The 14,639-nt window shown below is 35.5% G+C and overlaps 4 protein-coding genes across 8 annotated transcripts; 1 reads left to right on the forward strand and 3 right to left on the reverse strand.

Moving 5' to 3' along the window:
* The first annotated feature begins 131 nt into the window (after positions 1 to 131).
* On the forward strand, positions 132 to 11,507 carry LOC126852193 (procollagen-lysine,2-oxoglutarate 5-dioxygenase). 4 transcript variants are annotated; one of them, XM_050596704.1, is made up of 10 exons: positions 132 to 204; positions 481 to 633; positions 4,177 to 4,408; positions 4,492 to 4,838; positions 4,925 to 5,378; positions 5,498 to 5,722; positions 9,614 to 9,935; positions 10,025 to 10,129; positions 10,207 to 10,353; positions 10,778 to 11,507. In XM_050596704.1, exons 1-10 carry the CDS (start codon positions 147 to 149, stop codon positions 11,060 to 11,062), a joined length of 2,328 nt encoding a protein of 775 aa, XP_050452661.1. In that variant the 5' UTR covers positions 132 to 146; the 3' UTR covers positions 11,063 to 11,507. The 4 variants fall into 4 exon arrangements, with proteins under 4 accessions (XP_050452661.1, XP_050452659.1, XP_050452660.1 ...); XM_050596702.1 differs by lacking the exon at positions 132 to 204 and having other exon boundaries at positions 273 to 633; XM_050596703.1 differs by lacking the exons at positions 132 to 204; positions 10,207 to 10,353 and adding an exon at positions 10,392 to 10,538 and having other exon boundaries at positions 273 to 633.
* On the reverse strand, positions 5,726 to 7,432 carry LOC126852217 (immunoglobulin domain-containing protein oig-4-like). Its single transcript, XM_050596764.1, has 4 exons — positions 7,074 to 7,432; positions 6,662 to 6,845; positions 6,395 to 6,544; positions 5,726 to 6,230 (listed from the first exon to the last, which is right to left on the reverse strand). Exons 2-4 carry the CDS (start codon positions 6,836 to 6,838, stop codon positions 6,072 to 6,074), a joined length of 486 nt encoding a protein of 161 aa, XP_050452721.1. The 5' UTR covers positions 6,839 to 6,845; positions 7,074 to 7,432; the 3' UTR covers positions 5,726 to 6,071.
* On the reverse strand, positions 7,829 to 9,599 carry LOC126852216 (immunoglobulin domain-containing protein oig-4-like). Of its 2 annotated transcripts, XM_050596762.1 has the most exons (4): positions 9,225 to 9,599; positions 8,733 to 8,920; positions 8,489 to 8,638; positions 7,829 to 8,369 (listed from the first exon to the last, which is right to left on the reverse strand). In XM_050596762.1, exons 2-4 carry the CDS (start codon positions 8,913 to 8,915, stop codon positions 8,211 to 8,213), a joined length of 492 nt encoding a protein of 163 aa, XP_050452719.1. In that variant the 5' UTR covers positions 8,916 to 8,920; positions 9,225 to 9,599; the 3' UTR covers positions 7,829 to 8,210. The 2 variants fall into 2 exon arrangements, with proteins under 2 accessions (XP_050452719.1, XP_050452720.1); XM_050596763.1 differs by lacking the exon at positions 9,225 to 9,599 and having other exon boundaries at positions 8,733 to 8,990.
* A 186-nt stretch (positions 11,508 to 11,693) lies between the features above and the next one.
* LOC126852206 (vacuolar protein sorting-associated protein 37A) lies at positions 11,694 to 14,483 on the reverse strand. Its single transcript, XM_050596750.1, has 5 exons — positions 14,250 to 14,483; positions 13,662 to 13,851; positions 13,404 to 13,518; positions 12,802 to 13,326; positions 11,694 to 12,653 (listed from the first exon to the last, which is right to left on the reverse strand). The coding sequence occupies exons 1-5, from the start codon at positions 14,336 to 14,338 to the stop codon at positions 12,307 to 12,309; spliced, it is 1,266 nt and encodes a 421-aa protein (XP_050452707.1). The 5' UTR covers positions 14,339 to 14,483; the 3' UTR covers positions 11,694 to 12,306.
* Positions 14,484 to 14,639: the final 156 nt, after the last annotated feature.

Genomic DNA, 14,639 nt, shown 5'->3' on the forward strand with positions numbered 1-14,639 from the left:
TGTCAATGATTTGAAATAGGAAATTGCGCGAATAAAATTTTCGACACGATCGAGCGACGATTAGTCGTTTTTTTTCAGCAAAAACCATCGATTGTCTCGCTTTCGAGTTTCCCGCTTTCTCCTATAAATACCCGAATCTTTGATCCATGCGATTGATCAAACAGCAATCGATGCCGGATAAGCGAAATTTCTGGATCGTAAAACGTATATCCGAAAAACAATATAAATTTATTATTGTAGCTATATCAATAAATATATTTAAGAAACGTGGAAATATGCAAATCAAGAAGTTATTGAGGTTCCGCAATAAAATAACAATTCAAACAGTTTTCAGTGCATAAAGAAAATTAGATAGAGTGTTACGATATAATACAATTTGCGGCGTACATGATAACAGTTTTAATAACATGAAAACACCGATCTCAAGAAAATTGATGCTATCCATTGTTCTGTTATTGTATCAAGCAATTTATCTTGCAGCGAGAAACGAAGAAGAATGCAAGTTAAATTATGATGTTTACGTGCCTTCGAATGAACTTCAGTGCCAGGATAATGCTTCAAATAATGATTTATCCGTCATCGAACGATACAGACCTACAAAGAAATTTTGCACGTCAAATTTTAATACAACAGGTATCTAATCTCTAGCATCTACTTTATTAATTGCAATAAAAATTCCATTTTTTTTTTAAATGCCCGGTATGCTAACAAAGTTTTTAGAAAATTCTATTTTATAATCTATTTTATGTATTATCTTATTTATTATATGTAATATAAATATAAATATTCTTTTATTTTGTTTTATTTTATTTCTTTTATTTTATTAAGTATAAAATATACAGACGTTTAATATTTTCTTATACACTTATCTTATAAATTTCAACTTTTTATTTTTTTATATTTACGTTTATATTACATTTTATATTTATATTCTATATTTTTTATATTTTATTTCAAACTCCATTTTTTTTAAATGCCCGGTATACTAACAAAATTTTTAGAGAATTCTATTTTATAATCTATTTTATGTATTATCTTATTTATTATATGTAATATAAATATAAATATTCTTTTATTTTATTAATTAAGTATAAAATATACAGACATTTAATATTTTCTCATACACTTATCTTATAAATCTCAACTTTTTATTTTTTTATATTTACGTATTAAATTGCTTATAATTTTATTTATTATATTTAATTTTTTTGCAATAATTTTAATCAGTGACATTTCTATTTTATCAACTGTGTAAAACAAAGTCGATGATTGGTAACCACTATGGCGCTTCGAGCAAAAGTAGCAACCTCCTTGTGATCCCCGTGGTTTTCGTCGAGATTTTGTTGCTCCACTAGAAATCGTCTCAAAAAATGAGGATAACCATAAATTGCTCAAGCTGCTCTTCTAAAGATTTTTGCAAGATTTCATGCATACATAGAAAAGTGCCATTACATACAATTCTTACATTCCCGTCGCAAAAAAAACGTGAACGGGGCACCGTAATTTCTAATTACGGGTTCTGCCCGATAGTACTCGTCAGTTTCCATTTCCACGCTCGCGATAGTTATGAATGCGCAGTCGGCAGTCGGCACTAGTCGGCGAACGTTGACGCGCGTTATCGGGATTTGGTGTGAATCAACGAATTCCCGGGTCAGTCAGAAAGAGAGAGGGAGAGATGTTCGGCGACAAGGGAACGACAATCAGCCGCTGCTTTGTGTGGTACTGCGTCTTCCTGACGTACCACGTGGTCAATGAAGCATTAGTAACTGATGTTAACGGTATGTCACGAGACCCTTTCGGCGAACAAGAAGATCGATACAGAGAGAGAAAGAGAGAGGTTGCGTTCCGTTTCATGCATAAAGCGCATAGATCGCTTGGAAATCTATAATATATGTTACGTGAACTGTAGAATTTTATAGTGAAACGGAACGCATCCAGAGAAATGTCACCCTCATTCATCTTTTTAAACAGCCATCAATGTTCGTAAGGGCGCAAACCCTTGCAGAACAAATTACGAGCGTTTTGCATTTTTCATTACGATTGGTTCTGTTCTCGTTCCGCGAATTATGCTATTCCGTTGCATGGATTTGTATCCTAAGACGTCTGATTAGAACGTAGATGAAATTAGATTTAATTTTTTTCATCCCAGTGGCATCATGTATTACGCATTTTTTCCGCTCAAAATGAGATGTTCATATGCATAAGAGATATTGGAGATAAGAAAAGAATTGAAAGAAAGAGCATTATAAAAAAAAGACAAAAGATCCATTGTTTACATATATAATATTGTTTCACATTGATGAGAAGTTATTTATGAATACATAAAGATATATAATTTTTAAATAGAACAAATTAAAATGGATGTATTATTTATTAAAAAAGGAAATGAGATGCATAATTTGAAGGTTTATTGTGTCAGAAAATTTTTTGTCGAATTACACAATTATTTGAGATGAAAAAGAAGTCGGAACTTTAATATCGAAGAATTCTTTGATGACCTCCTCTCTTTTATTTTCTTCATTCTTCTACAACCAATATTCAGATGTATTTCAATATCCACGCGTTGATTCTCGATGAGAAAATTCCCGTTTTAGAAAATTCTATTCTAGCCACAGTGAGAGATTTTACTGAGAGATGCCACAAAAAGCGATTTGCGGTAAAGAGTTAATAATATATAATTATTTATTTTTCTTGAGGAGATCAAAGTGGAAAAAAATAACAAAAGTCGACGTTCGTCGACTCCGATTCGGTTGGTGATAAACTTCAGCTCTTCCTCCTCGATGCAAGATGTGTGCCTGAAATAATTTTCTTATTAATTCAAAGCACACTTCGCATATCTCGTTACCCTCATTATTCTATTACTAAATTGAACTAAAAGCGCTAAAATATAATTAATAATTCTAAATAAAATATATTATAGATTATCTTTAATTTTTATAAATCAAAAGTTATTATTATTTTAAATGAACGAGAAAACTTTGCAATGATTTCGTACATCTGATTAATCGAATAATTCAACAATTTTTCTTCGCGAATAAATGTAGATTCGAAGAATACTAAAGATAAAAAAGTCACAAAGGCTATCTATGAGAGACATAATCTAAAATTTAATATTTCTTCTTGCGTGGGTCGGACTTCATTGCTTAATGATTATATAATGCGATCTTTTATTTTTATTATAGCATTATAAACATCAATGTTTTCTTTATGGTAAAAATAAAGGATGGCATTTGCATCGAAGCAGAATTTATCATTCATTTCTCAAGCGACAAGAACATATTCATAATATTATACACATATGAATACGCAGCATGACATAATCGTTTCGTTTATGGAACGTCAACTAATTTAATACGACTCCGTATTCTTTTAGTCGGCATGTAACCGGATCGAGTGCATGGTCCTTATCATTTCATTTCCGTTGTTGCTCATCGCACGTAGAACGATTTCATGAGATTTCAAAATTTCTTGATTCAATTGCTGTTTTTTTTTTTTATAATTTGGAGATTAACGCAGATTATTATTTTTCACTATTTTTATATTAATTATTAATTACGAGATTAATATATTTCTTATCACATTAATGTAATAGCATATATATATTTCCGCGAGATTTTATATACATTTTCTCGTAAATTATTCAAGGAAATGTATAATATTTACAATCGTCCTTCAATTATTTTCCATAAGAAAGCGAGGCGAGAAAACTTAAAGGCATCTTTTCTCGAATTTCCACGAACATTTGGAATCGTCCGTTCTAAAAATATCTCGAAAGTAGCTTGCGTAAGAGTGTATTGACGGCTCAGTAATACAAGTGGAGTGGAAATGCAGCCGGCGTATGTGCTGCGGTCCTCGTGGGCGCTTCTCGATGTGACACGCTTCACGAGCTCCACGCTAATGAGTTCATCAGCTGGCTAACAACAATGACGGAATCGATTTATAACTTTGCCCTCGATGTTAAACAAAGACGATTCGCTTTTCAGCACATCATCAATTAAGCCTTAAATCTGAATGAAAATTTCATAATTTATTTTCTAACGAATTTTTTTCTTCTTTTTAAAAAAGAATAATTTGTAAAAATATGACAGAAATATGTGAATTCTGTGATTGCATTAAATTTACAATTATTATTTCTTTTTTTTCACCTCACTAATTTAACTAATTATTATATTTCAGATGTTTTAGTATTTACGATCGCATCCAACGAGACAGATGGCTTTCAAAGATATTTGAGATCGGTTGAGGTCTACGGATTTCGTGACAACTTGAAGATTCTTGGACTAGGCCAGCCCTGGAGAGGCGGTAATGTCACGTATTATGCCGGCGGTGGATATAAAATCAATCTTCTCAAAAAGGCTTTGGAGGATTATCGAAACGATGAGAAGAAGATCATCTTGTTCACCGATAGGTGAATACATTGTGATATCGCGGAAAAAAAAACATTTTTTAATGCATACAGAATATAAATATATATTTCCTATACACTTTTAGTTATGATGTGATATTTCTTGGCGGTTTATCTACTATCGTCGAGCGATTCCTGGATACCAATGCTCGAATCTTATTCTCTGCGGAAGCGTTTTGCTGGCCGAATAAGTCCTTGGCGATTCAGTATCCACCTGTATCTGCGTATCTAGACAAACAGTATCTGAATTCTGGAGGTTTCATCGGGTACGCGTCCGACATATACGAAATCCTGGAAAAGACGTCGATCAAAGATGACGACGATGATCAATTGTTTTATACGAACATTTACCTACAGGACGCGCTTAGGATACGACATAAAATCAAGCTGGATCATAAATCCGAAATATTCCAGACTCTCTATGGTGCGGTAGGTAAGGACTAACGCGAAACCAATATAAGGAGATCATTGCGCGACATTAGATATAATTTAATTGTTACTATTGTACAATTTTTACAGATGATGTGGAGCTTAAATTCAAAGAAGAAGAGGCTTATCTTGTAAATAAAGTTTACAACACGGCGCCCTTGATACTCCACGGCAATGGGTTGAGCAAGGATACTTTAAATTCTATGGGCAATTATTTAGCTCATGCTTGGACACCGAACGAGGGATGTTTAGCCTGCTTGGATCGAACTATCGAACTTGACAAAAACAAGCCGGAAACATATCCGATTATTTTAATAGCTATATTCATTGAATACCCTACGCCCTTCTTGGAAGAATTCTTTGAAACTATTTATCATCAAGCCTATCCAAAATCAAGACTACATCTGCTCATTTACAACAATGTGCCCTATCACCAAAACGTGGTCTCTAACTTCTTCGAGAAGTTTAGTCAGGAGTATCTAAGCGCGAAACAAATATTGCCAGAAGACAAAATCAGCGAAGTTGACGCGAGAAAATTAGCGCTGTAAGTGTAAGCGAAATGATTCTGCAATTTTTATCTAAAGAGTTAAATGTTAAAGATTGTGATTTAATATTAAAACGAACGACATTTATAGAAATGTTAAAATGCAATCTATTTCGCAGGGACCATTGCTTGTTGAAAGAGTGCTCCGGATATTTGTCAGTGGACGCGGTCGCGCACTTGGACAATAAACATACGTTGAAGTTACTGGTGGAGCAGCAGAGAGGGATCGTCGCACCTTTACTTATTCGACCTAATAAGCTATGGAGTAACTTTTGGGGCGCCTTAAATAACGGATTTTACGCGCGGAGTTTCGATTACATGGAGATAATAAATAACAAACGCAGGTATAGTGAATTCACAAATTCAATTCTCTATATTTTGTTAATCGACTATGATGCCCGTTACTCAGTGATTCTACTTTAGAAGAAAGCAAGTTATTTTAGATAAAACATTTCACAATTTTCTAAGACCGTGTTTCTCGCAATTGGGATTAAAAAAATTTTTTTTTTATTTTTGATCAGGACGATTTAGTTTTTTTTTTATCTCTCCGTATAAATTACAATAAAAATACATATCGTTCTGAGCCGTTTTCTTAGGATCTACCGCTTCATAGTGTCTATTGCAAAAATTTTAAACGTTACCTGGGATTTACATATTTTACCTAGTTTACGTGTTTATTTCGGATCTCTCGCACTAATCGAAAGCGATGGAGAAGTCAGTTTTGAAAGACCTTCGATCGATGCTATACATGTTGTCTGCCGTGCACTCGTAAACCCCGGCGTCCATTTGAGTGGCGGGATCAATCTCGAGTTTCGATTTCACTTTGTCAGGCTCAACTTGCCACTCATGTATCTGCAAGAAAATGAGATATAATTTCAGCGATAAAATATCATAATTTATTATTGATTATAAATACGTATCAACTTGTTTACGCTTGAAAATTTTTTTAACGAAAGGTTTTCTCTTTAAGCACAAACAGATTAATATTTTTTTATATATTCAGAATTTATACTGACATGTAGATAGTGATGCGTGTAAATCTCGGCACCATCCTTGAACCACGTGATATGCGGACGCGGATTACCACGAGCGACACAGAGAAAAGCTATTTTGTGTCCCAAGACATATTCCAGATCGAAGTGCGATGCCAGCACGATTTTGGCTCCCTAAAATAATTAATATATCAACAGTAATTTTGATCTGGCATTAAAAAGAATATGTAATAAAAAAACGCGAAAAAAAAATTAAGCGGCTTCTCTTAAGCTCTCTCTTTTTTTACGTACGTTGTGATTGTTGTAATATTGATCACTTTCCGGATCACGATACTTTCCGGTAATAGGCAATCCAATCTGGACACGAGATTTGCTTCTGCCTCTTGTCCGACCTCTTCGACCAACCGTCTCTTGGCAATTGAGCAATAATATAGCCAACAGGATCAGTAACAGCATAGAACGTGACATGATAAATCTGATAAAAGTGGAATCAAATATTAACCCATAATATTTTCTATCTTCAGATTTTAAAGTTATAGAAACTGTTTATTTAATTAATTTTCAAATCGAAGGAAATTAATATTACAATTGCACAAATTGAAAAATTAAATATTATTGTTATAGATTTATATAGCGTATAAAATGGATGCTGGAAATCCTGCTCAATTGAAACGTATTTATATCAGAGCGAATGCGTACTCACCGTATGTAGCAACGTTCGTCGATCACACGGAACTCCGATGCGACTGACAGTCACCTACCTACTCATTACTCCCCTAGTGTCCTCTCGTATCTATTACAGACTTATATGCAGATAAACTGTCTATGCGCTATACGTACAGTGGTTATTCCTTTGGTCCACATGATCACCATCAATTTCTATCAAATCTACAGACCGCTTATCCATTAATTTAACGATATCCATTCCTTCCGGATGATTTACATTTTCGATTTGGCGATTTTGCATCATTTTTTACATTTTTACATTAATTGTCTAATACAAAAAACAGTTTGATTGAAATTAAAATTCAGGAGAATAAATTATATCGCATATATCGAGAAATCAAAATTGAAGAAAAATGGAAGAAATTACAGTTGGAAAAAAAATAAGCATGCTTACAAATACGTTGTAAACATGCTTATTTTTTTCCAACTGTACTATTTGTTTATTTCATGTTTGCTATAAATTGTTGCGTTCGTCGATGACAACGCAGCAAAATATGCCCTTCCACTTTTCGTGTCACGGCACGACACAATTACCTTGTTAAATTTGCAGAGAATCATTTTCGATATGTTCCTCATGCTACCCTTTATAATACTCAATCATGCTTTAACGAATAAGAACTGGGGAGCGGAACCTCTCGCATTTGCATCTCTTTGCACATCTCTTTGACAAACTGAATGAATCTGTTTTGCTCGCGTTAAAGAAAAAGGAAAGCTATATTTTGTCATGCAAAATATTTTACGATGCATTATATATTTCTATATAAATTTTACATCTGATGTTGATATATATGTTGTAGAACAGATAGCCGCATAGAGCAAGAGGCATAAAAAGCGCTTGAATCTTAATTATATATATATATATATATATGTGTGTGTGTGTGTGTGTGTGTGTGTGTGAATTTTTTCAACCAATTTCTTAGATGATCTCAAGAGTTTCCGTTTTTCGCGCGATGTTTCGATCAATAACTAATAACATATCTACTTTACTCATCAGGTAAAAATCTATCAAATAATAAATCTCTTCGCAGTAACAAATATCTATTAGCTATTGTTGAAAAAATATTATTCATTCTATTACACTATGCGGTCGCGGAGCTACGATCGGAGAACGCGTTTAATACGAGATCATGACGTAGTCCGTTCTGAAGCCCCGACGATCGACAGCATACTGATTATCCGCCTGACATTCGTAGTATCCCGCGTCCTTCTGCGTCGCAGGATCGATCTCCATTTTTGACTTTATCGTGTCGTTGCCGACGGGCCACTCGTGTACCTGGCAATTTAAACGATTCCCTCGATTCTCTCGTGATCATCCGTGATAAATATTCTCTTAACTCTGGATTCCTTTTAGGACTGCGAACATCTCCCCTTTAACGACGGATTGAGACCTACCTGGAAAAATTTGTGATGATACAGCTCGATCCCATCCTTCAGCCAAGTGATTTCTGGCCTAGGGAAACCGGTGGCCATGCAGAAGAACGTGATCTTCCTGCCAAGCATGTAATCCAATTCAAAGTGCGATGCTTTCACGATCTTGGCACCCTACGAAAAACCCGTTATCGGATGAATCGTCACTAGATTATTCTAATTACAACCTTCTCAATTATCATATCTCAATCATGAAGTCTCAACTCACGTCTTTATTCTCGTAATAATGTGCGCTGGCAGGATTTCGATTAGGTATCAGGATGGGCATCCGCGAGCCCCATATTCTTCCTCGATTGCGACCTCTTCCTCCTCTACCTCCGCCCTTCTGCGCTTCTGTGCTCATCATTAGGGCCGTTAATAGGAATAGATAGAGCAGCCGGCATCTCGTCATTTGTTCTGCAACCAGAGAGAGAGAGAGAGATTCTTGATGACCGGGATGACCAACGATGCAGACGGATTTGTTCGCGTGAGCACTTTATATACCTTTTGAACTCGTCTATCACTATTATATACGCGGAGCATAATCCATCACTTTATTTTAATATATTATATTATATTATATCTATTGGCGAGAGCGCGTGAGAAATTTGATGATGAGACGAATGAGCTGCATTTCGCGGACAATAATGAATGTATTCTATAATGAAACCGTGCACGTGTTTCACGTAATTTATGCAACGCATATCTGCTGTGCTCTTACCGGAGGATTTGAAGGACTTGGCTAATCCCTGACACACAGAAGGTATTACGGAGATCGGATCCGCTAGACCCTACTGCCTAAAATACGAATGGACCACACGACGCACGACGGACAAACGCAGTCACACGCTGGTGTGATAAGTGTTATGAATCTCAATTGGATAATTATGCATAACCCATTGCCAAGTATGTTCATCGGCCAATCGCGGCTACTACAAAATTACCACGATCACCTTACAAAACACTTAAGCGATGACCTCCGCAAAACAACACGACGTTCACCACAAGCGGACAAATACGTCTGCTTGTGCCGCTTGTTGCAAGCGCTCTCGTTTCCATCATCTCTCGACTCGCGCGGTTCGTCGAATCACGTTGACACATCTGTTTCAGGGGACTGTGGAACGTGCCATTCGTCTGTAACTGTTACTTGATCAACGCAACCATTATAGCAAACAAGGCGACTCGACCGTCCTATGAAGATGCCAGTCAGGATACGGAAATAGCCTTCGCTCAGGGAAACCGACAGAGAGGTCTATTCATGTACCTCAACAATAGATTCGATTTCGGCCATCTCGTCAATCCTGATACCTACGACATTCGTCTTACCTACCCGGACATGTACCAAATCATGGACAATCAGCTGGACTGGGAGAGAAGATACATTCATCCGAATTATAGCGAGAACTTTAATCCCGACAAGAAACCAATACAGGTAAATGTTTTTGTTAAAGGTTTCTCCGAAATAATGTTATGTTTTGTCTTTTCTTTGTTTAATTGCTTACACAATTCTATTGTTTGCAGCCATGTCCCGATGTTTACTGGTTCCCCATCTCCACTCTCAGATTCACCAAGGAACTTATTGGGATCGTCGAGACTTTCGGACAATGGTCCGATGGATCTAATCACGTAAATCATTCTTTTATTAATTCATAGTTCAATAATGTAATGAAAATCTTTATATTGTATATTAAAATTTTTGGCAGGATCCACGTTTGACGACTGGTTATGAAAGCGTACCGACTCGTGATATTCATATGAATCAAGTTCAATATGAACAACAATGGTTGTACTTTTTGAAAGAATATGTTAGACCGTTACAGGAGCTCGTCTTCATTGGCTACTTTCATGATGTAAGATTCATTTGTATATGCCGGATTTTTTTTTTTAGGATTCTCGACTGGAGTCCGGATACGAAGCGGTACCGACTCGCGATATTCACATGACCCAAGTTGACCTGGAGGATGCCTGGTTGAAATTTCTCAAAGATTACATCAGTCCCTTGCAACAGCGTGTCTTTACAGGATACGAGGATTACGTAAGACTCTGAAATCCTGGTATACGGAAGTGATCTTAATGTGCACACAGATTTCGCAATGCACTTGGGTACACCCATAGCTTTTGGGTTATATACGATCTGCTCTTGTAGTCTAGTTATACCGCTTCGTAACGGATGAAATTGGGAAAGATCATATGTATAATTATATCGATAAAATTTAAATTTATTTTTATTACTATAGATCAGTTTAGTTTGAACTATTAATTTAATGTCAACAGCCACCACGGTCAATTATGAATTTCGTCGTAAGATACCGCCCGGACGAGCAGCCGTCCTTGCGGCCACATCACGACTCCTCGACTTATACTATCAACATTGCCTTGAATGAGGCAGGTGTGGACTACAAAGGCGGTGGATGCAGGTTTATTCGATATAATTGCTCCGTCACCGATACGAAGCCAGGCTGGATGCTGATGCATCCCGGAAGATTAACACACTATCACGAGGGATTGCGAGTGACCGCGGGCACGCGTTATATTATGATCTCCTTTGTAGATCCGTGATGGGATTCATCATGGAACAAATCTGCAAATTATCCAACTGCCAATATGATAAAAATATATGTTAAGAATATAAAAAAAAGAAGAAAAAGCGAATTATTAAAGAGAAATATAATTCTATGAACGACATTCATTGTTGTCAGTTAAAAATGTCAATTGTCATTGATGGACTGAATAGTGCATTTAACAGAAATGAAAATGCTTGATCAATGTATTATTTTTGTACTTCGATGTAAATGCTCATCTGCGCATGTTTTTTATAGTTAGCAGTCGCAGATTTGTATAAAAACAAAACTAAATATATTTATTACATATTTTATGGTAATATATATGTATGTATAAATTGTAATAATAACATTTATTAATATTTGAACTCATCAGTCTTCAAAATATATGTGAACGAATCATTAATATAGTATATAATAATAAATGTTATTAAACATTGTGAGTCGTCATTTATACTTTGTTCTTGTTTTCTACTTTTAGGCATAGGAGAAGGGTTTAAATCTTTTAAGGTCAACGATTTTTTTTGCTTTTGTTTCTCTTCATTGTATATCTATACAATTTTTTAAATATGTTACAATATTAGGAACATTCACAGGATAAATAATTAAAAGTAACGTCACCGAATAGCAAATTTTCAAAAATCGGTTTTAATTACATCCCTGCACATTTATTTACACAGTAAAAAACGTACCTCCCTCGGAGTTGATCGCGACGGTACATGTGTTGTGTTGTCACATGTGCAAAACTAACATAATTAAAGCCACGTTATTTTTTTTCACTATGGAGTAAGTACTCTTATGAATCAACTTGTTACACAGGAGTTTCAAACACGGATTTAATTCATTCACTATATATATTGCTTTATCTCGCGAAATTGTTCAAAATACAGAGTGTAACAGTACTCCATCGAAGTCAATCTTAAAGCACTCCTGGTTTTAATCACTTCGTTCGTTTAGCGCCACTTGTGTGTATGTGTATACATATTCAATTCTGGAATGCTACGCGCGCGTGATTTAAAGTGATTTAAAATCTAGCATAAGTATATAAGAAGCGAGTAAAACGTAAAGCGTTTACGCAAAAAATATATTTCCTTCAACCGAATATTCGGTTGATTCTCTAGCTGCATTAAACGTTACGTAATCGCTATAAATTTAAATTCACAATAACGTTTAAATTAACTAAGTCTTATTTACAGCTGTTTTGTTCGATTCCATAGAAAAAGATGATTATATGCATATATTTCAGAAACCAGCCCGTTTCAACTCGTTTAACTGGTGCGCTAATTTTTCTTCCTTGGTTCGTCTCGCTTGTCCCAGCTTTCGACACTCGATGTACGTGCTGAGAAAACGTTCGACGTCAATCTTGCGATTTAGAAAATCCTCGGCGATTTTCTCACTCTCTTCGTGGCTCTTATCTGCAGCTTCCCTCAAACACTCTTTTATGTGATCCGGCGTGAAGACTTCGGACAATTTATTGTATCGTTGTATGAGATTATCGTATCTGGCTTTTAGCATCGCCACCGTTTTCACGTTGTCTGTCACATCAGCTTGCAGCTGCTTCAGTTCGGGTTCTTTAGCTACATTAGCTTCTACGAGAAAAGATACGGATTCGTTAATAATTGATTAAAAAGAAACAGATTATTATGAAAGAAAGTAATATATAAATACTATATCATATATTATAACATATATTTCATGATCTTAATATTTTAATAGCAAGAGAGGTATTCTACTTACCGGCAGTCTTTTCAACCCAATCCATAGCATCCTCGATTGCTGCGTTTATATCTTTAATTTGGGAATGTTTTTCCAGAAAGTCATCTAACTTATCTTCATCTTCGCCGAGTCTCTTCAATTCCTCGTTAGTTAAATTATTTAATTCAGGAAATATTATGCTCTGTGGAACTTTTGTCTGCGATTGACTTGGCAATGGCTGCTGATAATTCGCGTTCGCGTAATGTGAATTCAAATAAGGTGTGCCGTGATGATTCGTGGTGTACCCCGTGGGTGTGGCATTGTGAAGAGCGTTGCTTCTCGAACTTGGAATATATGCCGAGTGATGTGATGTATTGCCGAACGATTTCGAAGTCGAAACGTACGTATGACCGGAGTTTGTATAATTATAATTATAAATGCACGTATTTGCGCTGGAGGACGACAAATGTGGAAATTGCGTATTGTAATACGAATTAAACGACGTCGATGGAATTTCGACGGGATACTGCTGAAGCGAAAAAGATGGCGAGTTCCTCCCTTGTAAATCTGCAATCACACAATGAAAAATATCTTATTATATTGATTGAGACACATAAAGGAATAAATAAAATGTCGTCGCATACCTATGTGAGATTTAGCAGAGCCAGGCGAAATATCCTCTAATAACTTCGGTGGATTCTTACTAAATTCTCTGATAATAGCTTGAACGACCCGACCAAGATCACTATGTACTGAAAACTAACATAAAAACACATGTATTTTTAGATATATCAGAATAACAGCACAAGATAAAATATATAAAAAAAAAGCTAAAATATGGAAGAAACAATATGTAAATTACTTTAGTTTGCAAATCATCAGTACACAAATTTTTAACTTACGTTGAGTAATCCTGGTGCACTAGTGATTTCACTGTGTTCGTTGCACCAAGGGTGGCTTATCGGTGGGGAAACTCTAAGTACTGGCTTCTCCAATGGAAAATTTGGCAACAAGGAAACCATGATAGCCATTCGTCTCTCGCCAGCTTGAAATTCCACCTGATAGTCCACATTTTCTCTGAGCTCTATTACACTGTAACACATTATTATACATATATTATACTATTATAACATATATATTACAAACACTTAAAAACAACATGACCTTGAGCCAATATTAATTACTTATTTCATCAATTCGATTATATTTTTTCCATTATAAAACATTCACTCAAAAAAATACAATTTATTGCAATTTGAAATTTGAAATTTTGAAAATAATTCTATTGTCTAATGAACAATAGAAATCCTCTTTGTTTCAGAAATATCATTACAAGAATAAACGTGGCGAATTATGCGATTATTTTCACAATAAGAATTGCTGGTTTGCGAGCAGCATAAGCGAAGATTAGCATTAAAAGTATATATAAGTAAGGTTAATAAGAGGTTACGACATGATGATGATGAGAAGCTCGTCAGAGTTACTCTTACTTGTCATTAAAGATTTTCAGAGTGTCGATTTGCCGTTTGCGTTTGACCGCGACATTCTCATTTTCCCCACGGAATATTCGCGATATCATTTAAAAGCCTGGATTTCTGATAAATCATCCGCTTGATCCGTCGATCTCTCTGTCAAAGCAACCATCCAGCAGAACAGCTGTTTTAACCTCGTAGTAGCACTTTACGTATAGAAGGACAGAAGGGCTGTATAGGAATATAACATGAAAGAAGCTCGCTTATTTGCCCTGGCACCTGGCACTACAATTTTGTGCTGTCAAATGGCGCTGCCATCGTTTTCTTGCGGAGATTCACGGAGATTCGAATTACATCTGATTACACATACGAGAGAAAATATTTTTTTTCTTATAATTAAAAAGAAAT

This window comes from Cataglyphis hispanica, chromosome 10, assembly GCF_021464435.1.
Source record: "Cataglyphis hispanica isolate Lineage 1 chromosome 10, ULB_Chis1_1.0, whole genome shotgun sequence".
NCBI lineage: Eukaryota > Metazoa > Arthropoda > Insecta > Hymenoptera > Formicidae > Cataglyphis > Cataglyphis hispanica.